The sequence below is a fragment of the Neoarius graeffei genome, chromosome 11 (assembly GCF_027579695.1).
Source record: "Neoarius graeffei isolate fNeoGra1 chromosome 11, fNeoGra1.pri, whole genome shotgun sequence".
Taxonomy (NCBI): Eukaryota; Metazoa; Chordata; class Actinopteri; order Siluriformes; family Ariidae; genus Neoarius; species Neoarius graeffei.
Window position 1 is genome coordinate 62,053,759 of NC_083579.1, and position 24,749 is coordinate 62,078,507.

A 24,749-nucleotide genomic window follows, 5' to 3' on the forward strand; every position below is an offset into this window, starting at 1 on the left:
TGCTAATTCAATGTTTTAACCATCAATTTATGTGATATATAATAAATTTGTATATTATATGGACACAAATGTTTTACTGGAAAATATGCCAAAAATATGCATTTTTCATACGGGCTACATCCGGGACATGGAGCTCCAAAACCGTGACATATGTCGCTTGTGAGGAAATTGATGAATTGTTTTCATAAATTTGTGTAGTTTTTGTTTGTGAATGTGTCTATATGATAAAAAGAAACTCACACGTTGGCTTGAAGAGATGACGTTTGTCTTCTCATCTTGAAAAACTCATATTTTTCACACAAAATACATCGCGGATCTGAGTAACATATTTTCCAATATTTTGCGCCAATGATGTTACTGTACTCCCAGTGTTTTGCCGCTGAGTGTGTTTGCTGGGGAGTGTGCTGTCAAAATGGTGAACCAGTTCAAAATTAAAATTCTTTTGATTAACTTGCGTATTTGTTTGTGGATGTGTCTATATAATATAAAGAACATTACAAGGTGGTGTGAAGATATGAAGTTTATCTTCTTGTACTGAAAATATTTTCACTCATTCGCTTCACTCACTCATGAATATGTTCACCACTCAAAGATAAACTTCATATCTTCGTGCAACTGTGTAACATCCTCTTTATATATAAAACATGTAGTTATATAAGTGATAAATGTAAAGTCTGGATTTGCTGACAGCCCCAGCAGTTAACTCTGCATCAGAATACACTGACCTCTGACATTCAAGAGAATTAATTATAAAAGTCTTGAATGCAGTATGAGCAGGATGTAACCCAATGAATAAATATGCCATTGTTGTGCAGACGGGAGAGAGGGTGAGTGTCGCAGTGAAAACATGCAAGGACTGTGCAGCTGATGTCAAAGAAAAGTTTATGAGCGAAGCTGGTAAACCTTTTTTCATTTTAAAATGATAAAGTTATACCATAAATACATTATATTTGATGTACCAGTGATACCTAGTGCTTTATGACAGTGATCATGAAGAAACTTGATCACCCCCACATCGTGAGACTGATTGGGATCATCGAGGAGGACCCAGTGTGGATTGTAATGGAGCTTTACCAGTATGGGGAGGTGAGAGAGACCATTAATAATGAAAAATGATGTATTTCTAATCTTTCCTTGAAACTAATATGTGCCGTATGTTGAGAAATAAAACCTTGCTTGTGACTCATTTGAACTCATGCCCATGACTCATTTAGGTATGTGCTCCTAACCCTACCTTTCACAACATGTTTCTTTTAGCTAGGAAATTACCTGATCGAGAACCAGCACAAACTGGCCAATGTAACCCTCATCTTGTACAGCCTACAGGTCTGCAAAGCTTTGGCTTACCTGGAGGGTATGAATATGGTACACAGGTATGGACTCATTGATACGCTGTTTAAAGTGAGAGGTGTATAAATTCTAAGACACTGGATTTCTGATGCAATTTCATGTATTTAATGGCACAAAGATGTCTGACTCCAACTATACATATGCAGCTGGTTACGTGCAGTGTTTTCTGCTAGCCACCCAGAAACTAATCCATTTGATCACTTTATTAAAAAAACACAAAACACTAAAACCCACAAAACACAACCCCCAAGGTACCTTTTGTTTCATTTATACATGAACTCAGTCTTGTTAGTTTTGTTCATCTATTGATTGTCCTTTAAGACAGACCACATATGACAGAATTGCTAATCTAATTAGAATAAATATATTACTTTTCATAAACAAAATGCAGAAAAAAGACTTTTTTAGGCAAAAAAGTCAAATTTGGGCCACTTCAAACTTGTAAGGTAAGTGTAGCCATAGACTTGTAGAGGGATAGTTTACCAAGTTATATATTGGTTTTATGTATTTTAAGAATGTACACTATTATAGTGTATTTATACTATTACAAATTAACTCTCAAAAATAGTTAAAGTTATACAGTAGTTTTAATGGGCATAATGCACTTGTAGTAATCACACTTCTGTCACATGATTTCCTGTTCTATGGTGTTGTGTATAAGTGTTAGAGGGAGGATGGTACTTTCCACATAAAGGTTTTCAGACCGTGTACACAGGCAATATTTAGACTCGTATGTATTGTGGTTTTTAAATGCATTGTATCAGTGCCTAGTATGGTGAAAAGTTTGCATCTAGCCTTATCCACCTTTCTTCTTGTAAATGTGTTTGTGTTAAGTATTGGGTGTTCAAAACACTTGAACATACAAATGTCATGAAAAAGTAACATTTTTCCCCTATCATGAATTCCACACAGGGTACATATTATTGGGTACTTATTTTGTCTTTCGTAGTAAATTTAAAAACCGATTATATGGCACATATTAAATTATTCTTTAGGGTAGTGATACCATATTTTTATCTTATCTAATTTCTTGAGTAAATATAATACTCCTGAAGTAATAATTCACTTAGTAAAAAAGTTAAAGTTAAATGTATTGATTAAAAAAAAAATACTGAAGTAAGAGTAGACCTAAATAAATTGGTGAAAAACTATTTGAGTAATTACTTTACAAGTTACTTTTTTTGTATGTGTTAGTGCAGAGGGTATTTGCACAACTAAGTTTCTTCTGCTTTTGTGGTTTTAGAGATATTGCTGTACGGAACGTTTTGGTTGCTAAAGCAGATTGTGTGAAGCTGGGTGATTTTGGCTTATCTAGGTATATAGAAGAAGAAGAGTACTACAAAGGTAAATTAAATATAACTGTCATTTCTGCAACCACCTGCTGTTATCACATGCTAATAAAATCACAGTTTTATTAGACAGCTGAAATTCAGAGTACTGCTTGGATTTGCAAAGGATTGTTGACTTATTTTATTTGTTCTCGGTTTGAAGCCTCTTTGAGTCGATTACCTATCAAATGGATGGCTCCTGAGTCTATTAATTTCAGGCGATTTACCTCCGCTAGTGATGTCTGGATGTTTGGTAAGCAAGTTCTCTAATTGATGCAACATGTCACTGAACAAACTACACTGGATCATTTGAGATACAGTGCCCACTTTAGTTAAAACAGTTTCTTCTTACTGACTGATGGGTGTATTTACAGAGAAACCATAAAATGCAAGCATGATGAAGCTGACTTATTTACTCAGCATGCTCTGCTGGTTTCATGATGATCATTAGCAACTTTTACTATAAACTATAAAAATAACTTATGATTGTGCACTGTTTTATATGACAACATGTGTCATATAAAGCATAACCCAACATTAATAGCATTAATCAGTATGCTACTTTGGCTTTCAGCCGTGTGTGTATGGGAGATCATGAGTCGGGGTCAGCAGCCTTTCTTCTGGCTGGAGAATAAGGATGTCATCATACAGCTGGAACAGGGCATGCGGCTGCCCAAGCCTGAACTGTGCCCTCCTGCCCTTTACTCACTCATGACATGCTGCTGGACCTATGACCCCAAAGAGAGACCCTCTTTCTCCGCACTCGTCTGCAAACTCAAGTATGACTTGCTGACATGACGGTTTTAGACTTGTATGAGGAAAGTTGCATGATAAAAATACATGTTTCCTTGTGTTCATTAGTGATGTTTACAAGATGGAACAGGAGCAGACAGTGGAAGAGCAAAGGAACAGAGGACGTCTCATAAAGATGTCCAGTGCTGAGGCTCCACCTAAGGTACCTTTCTCTATCATTGTGTTAAGGCTGGTGGAGGTATGGTGAAATTAGGATCCAAAAACAGAACACAGACAGTAATCCAATAAATAAGATGATTTAATACAGGGAAGAAAGGGTGTGGCAAAAGAAAACAAACAGGACGAAAAACAAATAGCAAAAATAGTCAGGGCAAAATGAGAAAACAAAACAACTTGACAAACGTGACAGGCAAAGACAAAAACACTAGCACAAAAAACCATAACCAACCCTTAGTGCAAAAAAAAAAAAAAACCAGAAAAACGCTAGTGCAAAAACCACGGACAAGAGAAAATAGCTAGAGAGAAAAACCATGAGGAGCAAGAGAGGCACAGAAACTGTTAGAGAAGCAAATGAGATGTTCTGGCAAAAAGAGAGAGTCTGAGAGTGGCCTTTAAAGGTCTCCTTGCATCATTTTTCATTAATTGTGCAGTGGTCTCTAGTATGAATGAATGCCCTGTGAGCTGTTTTGATGGGGGGGGGGGGAAGCTGTGGTTCTCCTGTTTCAGGCTGTTCTAGTTTGGTGGAGGAGTGGGTGGCAGGAGAACGACAGGATTTCAGCTCTTACTCATTAATATTCATGACGTAAACATGTTACCTCTGATTGCTGTTAGCCAATCAGTAAACGTGTTACCTCTGATTGGCTAACAGCACTGTGACACTACCTCCAGTGGGTCAGAACAAGCAGATGTGGGTGTCTTTGTAAAAACTTTTGATTGGCTATTATGGTCTCAACATCGATGTTTTGACCAATAACAACGTAGATAACACGAATTTTACATCACATTCAACGAGATTTAAATGACTAAAGATGGCGACTTACAAATAATGTGTAAACATCATTGGAGTTAATAAAGTTTGAACAGCATGAAGGAACATACCCCAACCCCCCCGAAATTAATTAAAAAAAAAAAAGTGATTTGGCAGAATATAAAAAGGTCTTTTTTTTACTCAGAAAAAGCGGAACTCCGCCGAAAAGCGGGAAACTCTCATCCCTGCCTAGCTTGTGACCATGTCATGCATGTTAACGTGGAGAATATGAACATGCTATTTTGTAACAAAAACCTTCGAACAAAAAGTTCATGTTTTACTTACAGCTTGTGAACTGGTGGTCAATCGTCTTGACTACAGATCCAGGTATTAAAAACAACCTCGAAGCAAAGCCACTACTGAAGGCACCGAAGTTTGAAAAGTCATTGTGGTTGAAATGATCAGAACACAGTACTAAGGTGGCATTATACGTCGCTGGTGGTGTTCCAAAGAAATTCCAACCATTTCTTCAGCTCTATCATGGGCAAGAAATGCAACGTTGATGTGTTATTGCCACAAATAACACAGGCACGAACTTATCCAGACATGTTTTCAGCTTGCTGTTAGGTCTTCTTCATTAGCTACTGACGAGATGGGCTCTGCTATCTCTCCTCGCGCTTAAATCTGAACTTTCTTCCTGTGGGCGCTCGCAAGCCAAGGCCATGAATACTAATTTTCGAAGTGACGTAACTTCATATGGCTTTTTCTGATCCGCTCATTTTTCCAACTGTTTTCTTTCATAAGCTAATACAGGGAATGGGAGTAGAATTACATTTTCACATGCAGCATGCATATGCAACTCGGAGTGAACTATGGTATTTCAAAAAGAGCCAGTATTAAACGTTTTTGGTGGAAGGGCACCTTTAAATAAGCAGCAGTGAAAACCAGGAACTAAGTTCAGGGGAGAAGGAATTCCTGTCCCAGATCAGCGCTGGCATGAGAGATCCGTAATCTCCAGAGTGGATGTCCAGGGCGGAGCATGAACTAGAGACCAGAGGTTTAAGCTGTGACACATGGAACGTGGGGTGGATGTGTCGCATAGTGAGTGGTAGTGCCAGTCTGACAAAACATGGGTTGATTACCTTTTTGATGAGGAAGGGTCCTAGGTACATGGGAGCCAGCTTGCAGGAGATGGTTCTGAGTGGCAGATGGCATATGGAGAGCATGACTCATTGCCCCACCCGGTAAGTGGTTGCCTTAGAGTGGCATTTATCAGCCTGCCTCTTGGATGCTAGGGCGGAGCGAATGAGTTTTCTCCAGGCCAATGCCCATGTCCTCCTGCAGCAGCGTATGAAGGTCTGGGCTGAGGGTACAGCGACCTCCTCCTCCTGGTTGGGGAAGAGTGGTGGTTGGTAACCTAGGGAGCACTGGAAGGGTAAGAGACCTGTGGCAGATGAAGAAAGTGTTATGAGTATACTCAATCCAGGGTAGGTACTTACTCCAAGAACTGGCATCCCTGGATGCCATGCACCTGAGTGCAACCTCCAAAGCCTGGTTGGCCCATTCTGCCTGGCTGTTGGTCTGTGGGTGGAAGTCTGAGGAGAGACTACAGGTGGCCCCGATGAGTTTGCAGAAGGCCCTCCAGAACTGTGTAGTGAACTGAGGGACCCGGTCAGAAACGATGTCGGTGGGTAGTCCATGTAGGCGGAAGACATGGTGGACAAGTAATTCTGTGGTTTCTTTGACTGAGGGGAGCTTGGGCAGAGGAATGAAATGGACGGTCTTGGAGAAATGGTCAAGGACAGTGAGGATGCATGTATTGCCACCTGATTTGAGGAGTCCTGTGACGAAGTCCAGGGTGATGTGAGACCAAGGTCGATGTGGAGTCGGGAGGGGTCTTAGCAAACTGGCAAGGGGTCGATTGGCTGTCTTGTTCCGGGAGCATGTGTCGCAGGCTGCCACGAACTCCTGAACGTCCTTCTTGATGGCCACCAAAAGCACTGCTGGATGAGTGCCAGTGTTCGGGCGGCTCCCGGATGACAGGCCAGCTTGGAGCCATGACCCCAATGCAGTACCTGGGTTCGCACAGGACAGGGAACAAATAGATGGTTAGGAGGAGTGATGTTGGGGTTACCTTCACCGGAGTCCTCTTCCAGGGCTTTCTGCACGAGTGTTTCAACCTCTAGAATGGCGGCTCCCACCAGGCAGCATGGAGGAAGGATGGTCTAGGGCGGCTTGGATTCCTCTTGGTGGGAAGAGAACATCCTGGACAGGGTGTTGGGTTTGCCATTCTTGGAGCCTGGGCGGTAGGAGAGAGTGTGAAGTTGAACGGAGAGAAGAGATCAACGGGCTTGACGGGAATTCAGGTGTTTGGCAGACTTGAGGTATTCCAAATTCTTATGGTCAGTCCAGACTAGGAAGGGGAGTTCCGACCCCTTGAGCCAGTGTCTCCACTCCTCTAAGGCTAGTTTAACAGCCAGTAGCTCTCGGTCGCCAATGTCATAATTCTGTTCGGCTGGGGATAGCCGGCAGGAGAAGGAGCATGGGTGGACCTTGTCGTCACTGGCCCTCTGGGATAGTATAGCTCCGACCCTTGACTCGGAAGCATCGACCTCGACAATAAACTGCTTGGTAGGATCGGATATAGTGAGAATGGGTGCTGTGGTAAACCTGTGCTTGTTCGTGGAAAAGGCTTTCTCTGCTTCCTCCCCCCACTTGAATTGGGTCTTGGTTGAGGTCAGGGCTGAAAGAGGTCCGGCCACCATGCTGAAGTTGCGAATGAAGCGCCTGTAGAAGTTGGCAAATCCTAGGAAGCGTTGGAGCTCTTGTCTCGAAGATGGGGTGGGCCAGTCGGCAACTGCCTTGAGCTTGAGGGGGTCCATCTGGATCCTTGCCAGGGAGATGATGAATCCCAGAAATGAGACAGAGCTCTGGTGAAATTTGCTCTTTTCCGCCTTGACAAACAACTTGTTCTCTAGCAGGCACTGGAGGACCTGCCAGACGTGACCCCGATGTTCCTCCAGGGAGTGGGAGAAGATCAGGATGTCATCCAGGTACACGAAAACAAAGATTCTTAGGAAGTCCCTTAAGACATCATTAACGAGTGCCCTGATCCTGACAAGATGGTGTGCATTGCGTAGATCTAGCTTGGTGAATACCTTGGCTCCCTGGAGTAGTTCAAAGGCTGTGGTCATGAGCGGTAGTGGGTAGCAGTTCTTGACCATGATGACGCTGAGACCCCGATAGTCAATGCAGGGGTGGAGCGACTTGTCCTTTTCCACAAAGAAGAATCCCGCCCCTGCTGGGGAAGAGGAAGGATGGATGATCCCAGCTGCCAAAGATTCAGAGATGTACTTCTCCATGGCTTGCCTTTCGACGGGAGAGAGAGAGAGAAGAATCGTCCTTTGGGTGGCGCTGTCCCGGGTAGGAGGTCGATATCACACAGTCATAGGGTCTGCAAGGAGGGAGGGACACTGCTCGGGTCTTGCTGAAAACAAGTTTGAGATCCAGATATTCCAAAGGCACGCGAGAGAGGTTGGAGAACTCACTGGCTGAAGGCTGCAGTGGTTTGGGGGGAGGCAGAGCAGAGTTCAGACAGGAAGCTAGGCAGGACTGGCTCCAGCCTAGGATGGTGTTGTCAGCCCAGTTAAGGTGGGGGTTGTGCTGCATTAACCATGGTAATCCTAGGACGATGGGTATGTGGGGGTTGTTCATGATGTGAAGCTGGATGGTTTGAGTGGTTACCGGAAATCCTTAGGGTGAGCGCGGCGGTTAGGTGGGTGATGCTGGTCAAGCCGGTGCCATTGAGTGTCAGGACAGTGAGAGGGATGTCAAGAGCAAGTAGCGGAATTCCAAGACATTTGGCAGTGGTGGAGCAGATCAGATTCCTGTCCGCCCCTGAGTCAATGAGGGCCTGGAGGTGGTGATGCTGGTTGTCATGGATAATGATGACAGGAAGTAACGGATGATTAGCAGGGGACTGGTTCCAAGCATTGCCCACCAGGGCCCCTTGATTTACTGGTGGGCTCGTCCTTTCAGCGGGCAGGCTTGGCAGATGTGTCCCAGCTGACCGCAGTAGAAGCAGGCCCCCATGCTCCGCCGGTGATGTCGTTCCTCCGCTGACACCCGAACCTGGTCTACCTGCATGGGTTCAACGGATGCGGCAGGAGGTAGAGAGGAGGTGAACCCGGGGTGGTTCTTCTCTCTCCTCTGTTGCTGGATCCTAGTGTCGATGCGGTTGGCGAGGTCCAGGAGGCTGGAGAGGTCTGATGGCAGTTCCCGCGATACCAACTCGTCCTTGATGGCGTCAGACAAGCCGTGCAGGAACACGTCGATCTGGGCGTTTTCATTCCAACCGCACGAAGCCGCCAATGTCCAGAACCCTATGCCATAATCCGAGGTAGACCCGGACCCCTGCCGCAGCTCCAGGAGCTTTCTGGCCGCCTCCTGGCCGGACAGAGAACAGTCGAAAGTTCACCTCATCTCCTCAGAGAAATCCTTGAAACTGGAACAAAAGGGTGCATTGGCATCCCAGACCGCAGTTCCCCACTCTCTGGCCTTGCCGGTGAGGAGCGTTATTGTATATGCTACCCAGGAGCGTTCTGTGGGGAAGGCCAGAGGTTGCAGTTCTAGAATCAACGAACATTGAGACAAAAATGATCTGCAAGTACCTGGTTCTCCATTGTAGGGCTGAGGTGCTGCAAGTCTTGGTTCATGGAAAAAGGCAGTGGCAGGAGCTGAAGTAGGAGACAGCTGAGCAGGGGTAGGCACGGCTTGACAGCACTGCATCTGCATGGTGAGAAGGTTGAGTGCATTGAACAGGGTGGCGAGGTTCTGGGTAATTTGTTGTAGGTCTTGTTGTTGGGTCCCGAGGAGAGTCCCTTGCTGCTGGATGGCCATTCTCAGATGGGTGAGTTCCGCTGGATCCATCTTGGCCAGAACGTACTGTTAGGGCTGGTGGAAGTATGGTGAAGTTAGGATCCAAAAACAGAACACAGACAGTAATCCAATAAGATGATTTAATACAGGGAAGAAAGGATGTGGCAAAAGATAAACAAAACAGGATGAAAAACAAATAGCAAAAATAGTCAGGGAAAAATGAGAACAAACAACTTGACAAAAACATGAGACAGGCAAAGACAAAAACGCTAGCACAAAAAACCATAAACAAGAAAAAAACTCTTAGTGCAAGAAACCATGAACCAGAAATAACCCTTAATGCAAAAAACCAAGAACCAGAAAAACGCTAGTGCAAAAACCATGGACAAGAGAAAATAGCTAGAGAGAAAACCCAAGAGGAGCAAGAGAGGCACAGAAACAGCTAGAGAAGCAAACGAGATGTTCTGGCAAGAACAGAGTCTGAGAATGGCCTTTAAATAAGCAGCAGTGAAAACCAGGAAGTAAGTTCAGGGGAGAAGGAATTCCTGTCCCAGATCCGGATCGGTGCTGACGTGAGAGATCCGTAATCTCCGGAGTGGATGTCCAGGGCAGAGCATGACACATTGTGTCTTTTTTTTTTTTTTTAAGATATATTCAGTGTTCAAAACACAAGACAACTGCCCTGAGATCTTGCTATCTATGCTGTTTCATATGTCAGTTGTCTTCTAAGGAGTACTTTGATATCTGTGATGATACCTATAAGAACAAGGTTTATGGGATATGTATGACAGTGATCAGAAATCAGAGTGATCTAAGCACCTCAGAAATCAGCATTCTGTGTAAACATTTTATTCAGACATGACTCGCTGCCTTCTAGCCTCAAAAAATACAATTATAGGGCTGTGTTCAAAGTTGGCGATTTAAGTCCAAAGATTCTGTCAGGATTTACGCGAGGAAATTCGTGTGGACTCAGACATCAGCTATGCACCTGCTTAAACTAATTTCTGGGCACACCATTCAGATGCAAATCATCAGTATTTTTCCCCTTTTCTGTTAAATGTAATAGAATGTAACAAAAGCAAGATGCAGTTAAAAAAAAGATTAAGTTAAGAAACTATAAATGAGGAAATGACAAGCATTGAAATGAACAGCTAATCGGAGTCTAGTATATTGCAAATATATTACTGCATGAACAGTCCGAGTAGCAATGATCCCGTTAATTACTGCAAATTTGTAATTAAACAATATTTCTTCTACCCTCATTATTCAAAATCTTAAAAATAGCACTTGATCCAAAACCTCCTATATTTTATTTTTTTATATCCCACATCAACAGTTATTTGTGTACACAAATTAACTCCTTCAATGCCCTTGGACGAGTCACGTACGTCATGAAATCTTTTACCGCTGTGCCTTATGACGTATGCTACTCGTCATAAACACCCCCTTTTACGTACCTTACATGGCACATTACTTTTACATCACAGTGGCACATTACTGCGAGTTGGCCTAGTGGTTAGCATGTCCGCCTCTCGATCGGGAGTTCTATTCATGGTCGGGTCATACCAAAGACCATCATAAAAATGGTACCCAGTTACTTGGAATACAGGGACCCTTGGTGTACATTGTGTTTTCAAGTACTAGTAATTCATGTTTATGGACAGGTTCTCATTGACAAGACCCGTTGTTATTTTTTTGGATGTTTTTGAAGTTGTTTTTGATTACTAAAGTTATTTTTACTCTACAACAGTGTTTTTTGTGATTTTTCTATACAAATATTAAAAATATAAAGTTCTGAACAAGTTCGAGAAAGATTATCAAAATATTCCAATTCTGACCTATTTTTGTCCTATATGCCCAGCACATTACAATTAATGATGGGTGGCAGCCAAGGGGTTAAGCTATGAGATACAAAACCGAGGTCAGGAAATTGTAATTTGCATGCAGGATATAATAAATTGTAGCACACTTTAATTTACTGTATTGATTTGTCATTTCCAGAAAAGTTGGGATATTTTCAAAAATGCAAAAAAAACCAAAACAAAAATATGTGATTTGTTAATTCATGTGTACCTTTATTTAACTGACAAAAGTACAAAGCAAAGATTTTCAATAGTTTTACTGACCAACATAATTGTATTTTGTAAATATAAACAAAGTTAGAATTTGATGCCTCCAACACACTCAAAAAAAGTTGGGACAGAGGCAAAATAAGACTGAAAAGTTTATAGGATGTTCAAGTAACTCCATTTTGGAAGATTCCACAATAAGCAGGTTGATTGCTATCATGATTGGGTAGAAAAGGAGCATGGACTAAAGGCTCAGTCTTTTCAAGCAAAGATGGGTTGTGGTTTACCCCTTTGTGCCAAAATTCGTGAAAGAATTATTAGTCAATTAAAAAAGAACATTTCTCAATGCAAGATTTTAGGTCTTTCAAAATCTACAGTACATAACATCATGAAAAGATTCAGAGAACTCAGAGACATTTCAGTGCGTAAAGGGCAAGGTCAGAAACCACTGTTGACTGTGCGTGACATTCGAGCCCTCAGGCGGCACTGCCTGAGAAACCGTCATGCTAATGTGACAAATATAACCACATAGGCTCGGGAGTACTTCGGAAAACTGTTGTCACTTAATGTAGTCTGAAATACAATCTAGAACTGTATTACAAAGGAGGAAGCCATTCATCATTTTTATGCAGAAACACCAGTGATTTCTCGGGCCCCAAAATCATCTTGGATGGACCGAAAGACAGTGGAAATGTGTGCTTTGGTTAGATGAGTCCACATTTCAGCTTGTTTTCTGGAAAACCGGACTTCGAGTTCTCAGTGCCAAAGGTGGACATGGCCATCCAGTTTATCATCAAAGAAAGGTGCAAAAGCCAGCACCTGTGGGACATCAGTGCCCACGGCATTGGTGAGTTGCATGTGTGTGAAGGTACCATTGATATATTGGGACATATATTGAAATTTTAAAGAGACATAGTCATCAAGACAATGATCAAGACATTCTCTTCCTGGGAAGTCCATGCTTATTTGAGCAGGACAATGCCAGGCCTCATTCTGCATCGGTTACAACAGCATGGCTTTGTAGACACAGAGTGTGTGTGCTTAACTGGCCTGCTGCCAGTCCAGATCTGTCTCATATTGAGAATGTATAGTGTATCATGAAGAGGAGAATCGGACAACGGCGACCACAGACTGTTGAGCAGCTGAAGTCTTGTATCAAGCAAGAATTGAAAAAAATTCCAATTGGAAAACTGCAACAATTAGTATCCTCAGATCCCAAATGATTAAAAAGTGTTATTAAAGGAAAGGTGATGTAATACAATGGATTAATGGTAATACAATCTGTCCCAACTTTTTTGAATGTGTTGCAGGCATCAAATCATCTAACTTTGTTTATATTGACAGAATACAATTAAGTTGGTCAGTAAAACTATTGAAAATCTTTTCTTTGTACTTTTGTCAGTTAAATAAAGGTCCACATGAATTAACAAATCACATAGTTTTGTTTCTATTGCATTTTGGAAAATATCCCAACTTTTCTGGAAATGGGGTTGCAGTAAAATAAAGTGGGTTTTTTTATTTAGTGCATGTTACTATAAAGAATGCTTGCAGGTTCAAGGATAGCTGACTGAACACTCTGCTATACTTACAGCTTACTTTTGTATTGTTTATAATGCTATTCATAAAATTTGCTCATTGAGATAAGCATATACCCAGACTAAAATTCTCTCTCCTCTAATATTTGCATGTAAAATAAAATGCTTTTTGTAAACTTTAAAGGGTTCATACTATTCATATCATAATTACATATTTATTATTTACGTAATGTAATTACATAATTACAGTTTTTTTTAAAGTGTATTTACAACCTAAAACACATTTCAATATGATATACTGTGGTTACATCAAACTTTCAGACAGGGCATAATACCGCCCTTCACTTACGTCATATGCAATAATGCGCTTAAGTCCAAGGTCAGAATAAAATGTAATTCATAAGTGTCTCTACTCTGTCACAACTTTAGAATAGACCTTAAGTCTAAAGCTTATCTGAAGACTGAATACAGATGTGCATATTGTCAGTTAATTAATGTTCACTGTGTGCTCTTAATTCAACTCTGAAAATGACTCAGAGAAGGCAGAATTGTTAATGTCTTGGATACATCGATTGTCTCAGTCCACTTTACTTCAAAAGAACAAATGTGGTGAACCCTTTGGTTGTCTTTTTCCTCCCTTATTTGTAACAGCCATCAAGACAGAGACCCACAGACTTTAACACTATTAAGCCAAGACTACACAATCAGGTATACAGTTTTCTTGCATTCTGTTTGTCACTGTGCAATAATACTTCAGTACAGAATTAAAAATGCATCATATAGCAGTCTAAAAACGTGTAATATTTGGCAGCTATCTTGCTATTAGGCAAGTTATTCTTTTAGCACCTCTTGTTCGACAGCATCATTCCATTGCATTTGTGCTTCAATCTTTCAATGTATGTAGCTCTCTGTCCATCTGTTTGTGTGTGTTCGCATATGTGCATGTGTGAGGTTGGGTGTTTGTGAGCACCACAGTGAAAAGCTCTCTCGATGTGCGGGTGATGTGGTTTGGTTTGTTAGTTTGCATTTGTATGTTCATTCTCTTGCGGCCAACTTTCCAGCTCCCAGACTATCTGTGTGCTAGTTTACCTGCGCTTGCTCGCACACCAGGCTTCCGATCAACACACATCTGCAACAGCACAATGACCCTGCCTTTGTCCCCGCGTCGCTGCAGTGTGGGGGTAAGAATCATGTTTGGAAACCCTCAGCCTGAGTGCATGGACCACACATACAAACTTCTGTATCTCAAATGAGATCTAGACACTTATTTTATAGGAAAGCTGAAATGATGTATTGTCAGCACAAAATATCACTTTTAAGCCAGCTCTTTTATGTTTTTGTCCTTCCGGTGGTTGCTAGCATCAGCAAATGCCCAGCGTTGTGCCACCTTTAATGCATGCTTCAGGTGGAATGACTTACATTCTCCGCTTTTATGATCCTACGTTACATGTCTGCATCTCTTTACTTTTACAAGGAAAGGGGCTTTGGATTTGAGCCATCCAGTGTAGAGGATGCTCAACGGCTGTGGGAGCTGGACAAGCAGCGTATGGAGGAGACTCTTTGGAGGCAGAAGCAGGAGATGGTGGCAGACAGCGAATGGCTTGAGAAAAAGGAGAAACTGCTGGTGAGTAAAAAAATATTGAAAAGTACTACAGTGGAGGAAACAAGTATTCAACATGTCAACATGGGAAGCTATGGCCTGATGGTTAGAGAAGCAACTTTGGGACAAAAAGGTCGCTGGTTTGATTCCCTGGACCAGCAAGAGTGGCTGCAGTACCCTTGAGCAATGCACCTAACCTTGAACTGATCCCCAGGCTGCTCTGGCTACATTGTACATCGCTTTGGATAAGCGCATCTGCTAAATACTATTAGTATAATGTAATTATTTTTCTATTAAACTTATTTCCAGTGCAGCTATTCACATTAAATATTGAGAAGACATTGGTACTAATTCAGTAAAACTACACAGAAAAATAAATCATAATATACCAATCCATATAAAATTTATGTGCAGTAAAGTGGAATGATACAGGAAAAAAGTATCGAGCACAATAAGAAACCCAGCTGATTGCACTACTTAATTCTCCTAACTGTGCTAATTAGAATCAGTTGGGTTAGTGCAGGGCGGCATGGTGGTGTAGTGGTTAGCACTGTCGCCTCACAGCAAGAAGGTTCTGGGCTCGAGCCCAGTGGCTGGTGGGAGCCTTTCTGTGTGGAGTTTGCATGTTCTCCCTGTGTCTGCTCCGGTTTCCTCCAGGTGCTCCGGTTTCCCCCCACAGTCCAAAGACATGCAGGTTAGGCTAATTGGTGGCTCTAAATTGACCGTAGGTGAATGTGACTGTGAATGGTTGTTTGTCTCTGTGTATCGGCTCTGCAATGATCTGGCGACTCAAGTCAAGTCAACTTTATTGTCAAATATGCTATACATGCTCGACATACAGCACAGATGAAATATATATATATATATATATATATATATATATATATATATACATACATATATACATATAAAACTGTGAGGAGATTGTTGTGGACTTCAGGAGAGCGCACACCCAGCATGCTCCACTAACTATCGATGGTGCTGCAGTGGAGAGGGTGAGCAGCACCAATTTTCTGGGTGTACACATCTTTGAAGACCTGTACTGGAGCAACAACACCACATCACTGGCCAAAAATGCCCAACAGCATCTGTACTTCCTCTGCAAACTGAGGAGATCAAAAGCCCCGGCCCCCATCATGCACACATTCTACAGAGGCACCATCGAGAACATCCTGACCAGCTGCATCACTGTGTGGTACGGCGCCTGCACCGTGTCCTGCTGCAAGACTCTGCAGCGCATCGTGAGAGCAGCTGAGAGGATCATTGGTGTCTCTGTCCCTTCTCTTATGGATATCTATAACTCCCAGGGTGTAGCCCGCCTCTTGCCCGTAGTCAGCTGGGATAGGCTCCAGCTTGCCTGTGACCCTGCACAGGATAAGCGGTTACGGATAATGGATGGATGGATGGGTTAGTGCATGTTGGTAAGTTAGTACTTCCACTCTTTGAAAAAGAGGAACCCACCTCTGAATGCAAGTAAACAAATTTTGCACCAAGCTGTCATACAAGAAACATCTCATGATGTGTAGAGGCAAAGAGCTCTCCCAAAATCTTCACAACAAGATTGTTGAGCTGCATAGCAGTGTCACTTGTTACTGATAGATTTCTCAACTCCTATATGTTCCTATAAGCACCATCATGACCATTATCTGCAAATGGAAGGAACATCACTCAACCATCAACTGGCCACTAACGGGAGCTCTTTACAGGATTTCCTACACATTGGGTACAGTTGTCACAGAGAAAACAAGAAGCAGTAAACTCCACAGTCATGGTCTCAATTCTTGATCACCCCCGAAGACTCCATTACTTAAGAAAAGGCATGTTGAAGCTTGTTTTGAGGTTTTAGACATATATGGCCCTTTTCCACTACCCTTTTTCAGCTCACTTCAGCTCGCTTCAGCTCACTTCAGCCCGACACGGCTCGCGTTTCGACTACCAAAAACCAGCACGACTCAGCTCGTTTCAGCCCCGCTTAGCCCCTAAAACTCGCACCGTTTTGGAGTGGGGCTGAAGCGAGCCAAACCGTGCCGACTGAGGCTGGAGGCGTGAGCAGACACTCCCCTGTGCACTGATTGGTGAGGAGGAGTGTCCTCACATGCCACACACGCCCCGCGAGCGCGCTGGGATCTGTAAACACCGCAAACCCGGAAGAATAATAATTATGAATTACGAGAATTTCTGAAGCCTTATGCACCTCGCCTCATCTATACGCTCTTGCCAGTATCTGTCCGCGTTGTCGGTGACAACAAGCCACAGCACCGAGACCAGCAACACTAACGACTCCATGTCCTCCATGTTTATTGTTTACTATCCGGGTCGTGAGACTACCGCTTAAAAGCTCACTGAATCAGTGACATACAGAGCATCGTGGACGAGTTCGCGGAGCGCAAGGCTCGTCGTATGCCCTTCAAATAATGCGCGCAGTAGGCTATTGATGTTTTATTATGAGCCATGTACAGTATGTCACCTAATGTTTTTTTTTGTTTCTGAGTTACATGTTCGTTTGAAGGACTTAATGTACAAAATAACATAGTTGCACCCCGTAGTGTTGAAATTGGTAAACACAGTGCATTCAGTGAGGTTTGCACCGCCCTCCTTTTATTTCTGACTCTTCCTGTCAGCGTTGCAACCTCTGAGCGCTCATTCGTATGCCCTTCAAATAATGCGCGCAGTAGGCTATTGGTGTTTTATTATGAGCCATGTACAGTATGTCGCCTAATGTTTTTTTGTTTCTGAGTTACATGTTCGTTTGAAGGACTTAATGTACAAAATAACATAGTTGCACCCCGTAGTGTTGAAATTGGTAAACACAGTGCATTCAGTGAGGTTTGCACCGCCCTCCTTTTATTTCTGACTCTTCCTGTCAGCGTTGCAACCTCTGAGCGCTCATTCGTATGCCCTTCAAATAATGTGCGCAGTATAGGCTATTGATGTTTTATTATGAGCCATGTACAGTATCCTAATGTTTTTTGTTTCTGAGTTACATGTTCGTTTGAAGGACTTGATGTACTAAATAACATAGTTGCACCCGGTAGTGTTGAAATTGGTAAACACCGCAGTTGCGGAGATTTTGTAGCCTAAAATGATGTTATGATAAGCTTTAATAAAGGGCCCGGTCATTTGCCCCGCCCCCGGCCCGGCTCTGACTTGTTCCGCCACTGTCACTGATGTCACTGTTTGCGCTGCTTAATGGCATCACATGACGCCCACCCACTTTCGCTAACTCCACCCAATGTGTCCACCCACTTCCAGCCAGCACGGTTCAGCGCGGTTGTAGTCGAAATGCAACTCCAACAGCCCCGCTCAGCTCGACTCGGCACGGCACGGCTCAGCCGCGTTTGTAGTGGAAAAGCAGCATTAGAGAAGTCTGTAGATTACTGGGAGAAAGTAATGTGCTCAGATGAGACAAAAGAAAAAAATACAAATCAAACTTAAAAGTGCCATGTTTGGCTCTGCGTATGACCCTAAAAATAGTATACCAACAGTAAAGTTCAGAAATGGAAGCGTCATGGTATGGGGGCTGTTTCTCTTCTCATGGTCCCAGCGGAATCCAAATTATTGAAGGGAAAATGATTGGAGTCATGTACTGGAAAATTACTGAGAAGAGTCTGTTGCTATCCATTAGAATGATGAAAATGAGACGTGGGTAGATATTCCAGCAGGACAATAATCAAAAACATATTGCAAAGGAAAGTATTGCCGCCAGTTGCTTCCATAGGAAGAAAATAAAGGTGTTGGAACAGCCCAGTCAATCACCACACTGAAACCTAACAGAGAATTTGTAGAATGAACTGAAGATCATGATTCACCATTTCATTTAAAGACTGTTTGTGTAGAAGAATGAGCCAAAATTCCACCTGATTGCTGAGAGATTTATTTCTTCATACACAAAGCATCTTGAAGCTGTTATTGCAAACAAAGACTTCTCCATGAAGTATGAAATAAACTTCATGTAGCATGTTCAGTACTAGGGCGGCACGGTGGTGTAGTGGTTAGCACTGTCGCCTCACAGCAAGAAGGTCCGGGTTCGAGCCCCGTGGCGGGCGAGGGCCTTTCTGTGTGGAGTTTGCATGTTCTCCCCGTGTCCGCGTGGGTTTCCTCCGGGTGCTCCGGTTTCCCCTACAGTCCAAAGACATGCAGGTTAGGTTAACTGGTGGCTCTAAATTGACCGTAGGTGTGAATGGTTGTCTGTGTCTATGTGTCAGCCCTGTGATGACCTGGCGACTTGTCCAGGGTGTACCCCGCCTTTCGCCTGTAGTCAGCTGGGATAGGCTCCAGCTTGCCTGTGACCCTGTAGAACAGAATAAAGCGGCAAGAGATAATGAGATGAGATGTTCAGTAATTTTTTATGCCTCCGCCACCGTAAGGTGCAGGAGGCATTATGTTTTCGGGTTGTCCATCTGTCTGTGCGTGCGTCCGTCCGTCCGTGCGTCCGTCCTGAAACCTTGTGAACACGATATCGCAAAGGCTAATGAAAGGAATTTCACCAAACTTTCACCATTTGTGCGCTTTGGGACAAACATGAACTGATTAGATTTTGAGATCAAAAGGTCTAAGGTCAAGGTCACTGTGAGGTCAAATGTCTGTCCGCAAACCTTGTGAACACAATATCTCCAAGGCAGATGAAAGGAATTTCACCAAACTTTCACCATTTATGGATTTGGGGACACAGATAAACTGATTGGATTTTGAGATCAAAAGGTCTAAGGTCAAGGTCACTGTGAGGTCAAATGTCTGTCCGAAAACCTTGTGAACACAATATCTCCAAGGCTGATACAAGTAATTTCACCAGGTCACGATTACTGTGAGGTCAAATGTCCATCCCCAAATCACAACTTAATAAGGCGTGTAGTCTACCGGGCGGAGGCATCCCCATTGATGCTGTTGGCGTCGAGTTCTGTCTTTTCCTGTGTCATTGCACTTTATTGCACATAACTTTTCACGATTTGGCATATTATGAATTATTTTCTGTGTAGTTTTATTGTGTTAATATCAATGTTTGCTCAACATTTCATGTGAATAGCTACACTGGAAATATGTTCAATAGAAAAATCAGTGGAAAAATTAAGCAGAAAAAGGAAGCACCTGAATATGACATCATGACTTCTAGTCACTGTAAAAAATTATTTGTTGTTTTAACATAAAGTTAAGAACCAGGCCACCTTAAAATTTTAAGTTCACTGAAACTCATACTGTAAGTTAAATTATTTGCCTCATTGTGCAAACTTACTATATGAGTTTCAATGAATTCAGAATTGTAAGGCAGCCTGGTTACTTACTTCATGTTAAAACAACATTTTTTTTAATTTTAATTTTAATTTTCAGTGATCCTGATGGGTACCGTATATATGCTATAGGAAATAATGAAGATATTCATGCAGCATGTTTTGTTATTGCTGACTTTTAGCTGCTTCAGAAGTTGCCTGGTACTAATATTTGACAGAGTGCTTGATATGTAATGTTCCAATTTCATCAGTTTAATTCCAGTCTTCTTTTTAGGATCCAGTAGTCCATGATGATGCACAAATAAAAATGGTAATGTATATTATTTGGTATTGTATATTGTAATGGTAATGTAATTTTGTTAAATCATTGCTTGTTTATTAAACATCTTTTTTCAGATTCCTACTTTTATAAGTAGCAGGTTTTTAAATGGTTTGATTATAGTTTCTTATAATGTCCATTTCCTGGTTGTACTTTTTATGTATTTATACATATTATCTTTCAGCCACCAGAAACAGAGACAAGCTGTGGTAAGCGTACATTAAGGTTTTTGCCATTTGGCACTTATAGGTATTGTAAGAGATATGGTTCCATTTAAATGTTGGTGTAATATGTTTACCCATGTGTTCTAGCTGTGTATACAGTGCCTCCATGATTATTGGCACCCCTTGTAAAGATTAGTAAAAAGGGTGAGAAAAAAAATCTACCTTTTGGTGAAGTAGCTTCATCTCATACTGAAAAAAAATCCAACCCAACCTTTAATTGAAATAAATTTATTCAGAGAAAAGACCCTCATCAAGAAATAATTATTTTCAACAAAAATACTTGTTCCACTATTATTGGCACCCCTGCATTCAATACTTTTGTACAACCTTCCTTTGCCAGTAAAACAGCACTGAGTCTCTCCTATAACATTTTATAAGGTTGGAGATACAGAGCAGGGCATTTGAGACCATTCCTCTTTACACAATCTCTCCAGATCATCCAGGGTCCTCTTCCACTCACCCCACAGGTTTTCAATGGGGTTCAGGTCAGGGGACTGAGATGGCCATGGCAGAGGCTTGATTCTGTGGTCACTTAAAGGGCATATTCTGGACCAATTTCTTTTTTTTTTTTTTAATATGAAAGTATGTCCCTTTACACACTCATCCAGAAGGGTAATTTTGCACAAGGCCATCTGTCTACAGCAGAAAAACAAAAACAAAACGCGTCTGGAAATCGTGACGTTATCTGTGGAAGCGCGAGCAGGCTGCGAGAGCTTTGCACGGTTTCAGTGCACAGCCTGTGTAGATGAAGCGCCCCCATTTCTCTCTCATTGTCCGGTCTTTTGGAAAACGATGAGTACTAATCCCATCAAGATTGGTGTTGCTACACCCTCCTACGATACATCTGTTAACCATTTTAAAAATTACGCGATAACGTTGAAGAAATTTGCAGAAAACCACCAGGTCGTTTTCTCATAAACAAACCAGTGCTGACGTAGGATTCAGAGGGAGGCGTTCCGCATGTGACGTCCCAAAAATCAATGTTTGCCGGGAAATCCAAATGCCAAATTTTTTCAGAGGCGGACCAATTCACCTCAAATGGCTTGATTTCAACTGAATTTTTCTGGTATTGCGCAAGGTAAAAAAATTGCAGAGAATGCAGAATGTGACAGATATTTGACCAAAGTTTAATATAAAATAGGAGAATTACATTGAGCTTGCTCCTGAATTTACCCGTGATATGCACTTTAACTGTTTTTGTGTTGATTTGGACATATGCTTAGGATCGTTGTCCTGCTGGAAGATCCAATGACGACCCAGTTTTAGTTTCCTGGCAGAGGCAGCCGGATTTTGATTTAAGAGGTCCTGGTATTTCATGGTGTCCATGATGCCATGTACCCTAACAAGGTTTCCAGGGCCTTTGGAGGAAAAACAGCCCCAAAACGTCACAGAACCCCCACCATATTTTACAGTTGGGATAGGGTTCTTTTCACTATGGACCCTTTTCACGCGATGTCACGACAAACGCGGCCGCCATTTTGGACATGTACTACCAGTAGTCTACCACAGCCAACAACGAGGAACGACGGCGAAGCATCGAAAGGAATATAGCCATCAAAGAAAGTTTTTACTTTCAGCAAGACTTCCATCATGCCATTATATTGTTGTGCACCTGGATGTAGTAACCATCAACACACAAGGCAAGATTTATCATTTTATCGGATCCCGACAGATGCTGACCGACGGAGAAGATGGATGGTCTCTAAAATATTGGCAAAATGATGTTTATTGACATAGCAATCATGTGTAACGGGAAGCATTTGCATATCCGAAGTGTTGTGTTTACATCAAAAATAAAATAAACCGATATGACAACGACTGCTGCTGCCAGGTTGGGGACACAAACTAGTAGAAAGGAAGTGTGCCAACAGACTTCCTTTGTGGTCGATTCTGCTTTAAGGTAAGATGCATTTAATTATTCGTCTGCTGTGGGTTTGGAATCGGTAGCCTGACCGATTCGTTCATGTTTGTGGTGCCATTTGTTTGTTGACGCGTGTTGAAATGGAAGATTGGTTGTTGACATGATTTCCAGTGATGCTTTGGTGCTGCTGTGGATCAGATGTGTTGAATAGCCTGACTGTTTTTTTTTTTTTTCTTGCGTGTGGTATCATTGTTGACGCAAGGTTGTTTTTTGAACATGCCAATGCGGACACGATTTCCCCTGATGAGTTATGACTTCAGATGCGATGCGTGTGTGGTGTGGAGTCCGCGTGATATGTGCGTAAGATAGGCTTTTCATGTGTTTGGATATCCGCGCTCTGAGACAAGCGCAAGCGCAAGCACCCCCCCAAGTTAAAAAAAGGGACCCCCCGAAAATATTGGCATAGTTCGAACACTGGGTTGGAGAAAGTAATGGCAAATAGTGAGTGCACAAACCATAGAAGGTAAACTGTACACAGCGCCAGGGCAGTGTGATGGTATGTCTACTTTTAGATTGTGTTAGCTTATCAATGAACACACTCATCACTCGACGAGTTTCACATCTTTACGACGGATACTTAAATGTGTGTTCGGTATTATTGTTGCAGTCTAAGCAGTCATTGTAGCAGCTAGATGAGCGAGAACCGAAAGGGTCTGTGCCATAAACCGTTATTTCTTCATGTCCAAAATGGTGGTCGCGCTTACGAAGGTCACGTGAGTGAAAAGGGTCTATAGTCATTCTTCCTTTTATACCAAACCCACCTTGAGGGTTTATTGCCAAAAAGCTCCATTTATGTTGCATCAGAACACAGTTCCAGTCACAGTTGTAGTAGTGTTTTCATAAACATCAGGTGCTTATATTTGTGATTAACTGACAAAAGTTTTTTTTTGTTTGTTTTTTGTTTTTTCCTGGCAGACTTTTCTGTTAGGGCAGACCTTACTGTTAGGGATCTGTTGGCATGGAGGTGCCATCTGATGGTGGTTTTGGAGACTTGGAAACCCCAAGATTTTACTTTTTCTTGTAATTCACCAACAGTCATCTTTGGGGATTTTTTTTTTTTGCCTTTCTTTCAATCTTTCTCACTGTACATGGGGACAAAATAAACTTGGGTCCTTTTCCAGGCAAGTTTGTAACAGTTCCAGTTGGTGTCCACATTTTTTTATTATTGCCCTAACAGTAGAAATGAGGATTTTCAGGTGAGTAGTTTTTTTTTTTTTTTTAATAAACATTCCCTGACTTATGAAGGTCAACACACTTCTCCCTCATTTGGTTTGTGTTCTCTCTTATTTTTCCCATGTTGAAGGGAATTTGGCCTCTGTGTCACCTCATATTTGTACCCCAGTTAATCAGGAAGTTATGGATTACAGCCTGAAAGTTCCTACACACTCCAATCAACTCAAAAATGTATAATTTAAACGGGAAACATGCTTCAGTTACATTGTGTTCACTATCATTTCCAGTGGTGCCAATAATAGTGGTACATGTGTTTTTGTTGAAAATAATTTCTTGATGAAGGATTTGTTTTTCTCTGAATAAATTTATTTCAATTAAAGGTTGGATTTTTCTCATTTTTTTAGTGTGAGATGAAGCTACTTCCAAAAAAAGTGGATTTTTTTTCTAACCCTTTTTACTAAACTTACAAGGGGTGCCAATAACCATGGAGGGCACTGCTGTAGTTTCCTATTTCATTAATAAATTATCCTCTAGTTACGTTTCAGTTTTTTAAAAAAAACTTTCTAAAAACTGTTCAACTGCTGTTTTACCAGAAATCAAAGCGCAACCTCTCTCTGTCTCTCTCTCAGCTCAATTTCGCAGCCCCCCGGAAAAGCCTCCCAGACGGATTGTGCAGGTAATCGCACTCACAATCAGGCTCGCAAGGGGAACAGTAGTATGGTCTGCTGAGCTCTTGAAGCCATGTTTTGTACCTGGAGCTCATAGAACAACCACTTGATCAGTCTGAGGCCAGAAATCTGCTTTTTGGCAATTATTCTAAAGTCTTTACTATTTAGGTTGAGTTATAAACCTTACTATTAAGTTGTACAGGCCTGTTGCATAGATTGTTGATCTAGGTACTACCATAATGACTTTTCATTCATGTTGTCACTTGCATTAATGCTGGGGTTTTCTGCTGCTAACAGCCAGCTCCTACAGCGGAACTGGATCGCTCTGAGGATAAGGTCTACCACAATGTAATGGAAATGGTCAAAATGGTGATGAAACTCAAGAATGATGTCAACACACTGCCAGCTACCGAGTATGTTGGTGTTGTGAAGGTAGAGTCAATTTTTCTTTAGCATGAACGCAAGTATTGAATGTTAGCATTAACACGATTCTGGAAGTTAAGAATATTGCACTGAAATATGGTTTAAATGCCTGTCTGAATTGTATTTTTGAAATAACCATGTCACTGTTTATCAGGATGTGGGACTGACTTTGCGTAACCTAATCGGCAGCGTGAATGAGGTTCTACCAAGCCTGCATGAGTCAGTCAGAACTGAGGTAATATCAAGCAGAGAATTGAAGCATTAATTTTGAATCTGGTTTGCATGAAAAAAGACCAGATTGTCAGGTTATGCTTAC

The 24,749-nt window shown here is 42.0% G+C and overlaps 1 protein-coding gene across 2 annotated transcripts in view; it reads left to right on the forward strand.

Annotated features, from left to right (window-relative positions):
* The window catches only part of ptk2ba (protein tyrosine kinase 2 beta, a), a 77,935-nt gene that overhangs the window by 50,467 nt on the left and 2,719 nt on the right, over nucleotides 1–24,749 (forward strand). The window contains exons 16-30 of one of the 2 annotated variants that reach the window (XM_060934532.1): nucleotides 816–897; nucleotides 986–1,086; nucleotides 1,258–1,373; nucleotides 2,594–2,694; nucleotides 2,842–2,931; nucleotides 3,253–3,457; nucleotides 3,540–3,633; nucleotides 13,532–13,588; nucleotides 13,942–14,061; nucleotides 14,355–14,504; nucleotides 19,980–20,015; nucleotides 20,209–20,233; nucleotides 23,972–24,018; nucleotides 24,308–24,442; nucleotides 24,588–24,668. In XM_060934532.1, the coding sequence (XP_060790515.1) occupies nucleotides 816–897; nucleotides 986–1,086; nucleotides 1,258–1,373; nucleotides 2,594–2,694; nucleotides 2,842–2,931; nucleotides 3,253–3,457; nucleotides 3,540–3,633; nucleotides 13,532–13,588; nucleotides 13,942–14,061; nucleotides 14,355–14,504; nucleotides 19,980–20,015; nucleotides 20,209–20,233; nucleotides 23,972–24,018; nucleotides 24,308–24,442; nucleotides 24,588–24,668 (1,440 nt within the window). The remainder of the gene's footprint in view (nucleotides 1–815; nucleotides 898–985; nucleotides 1,087–1,257; nucleotides 1,374–2,593; nucleotides 2,695–2,841; nucleotides 2,932–3,252; nucleotides 3,458–3,539; nucleotides 3,634–13,531; nucleotides 13,589–13,941; nucleotides 14,062–14,354; nucleotides 14,505–19,979; nucleotides 20,016–20,208; nucleotides 20,234–23,971; nucleotides 24,019–24,307; nucleotides 24,443–24,587; nucleotides 24,669–24,749) is intronic. The other variant, XM_060934533.1, reaches the window with a different exon arrangement.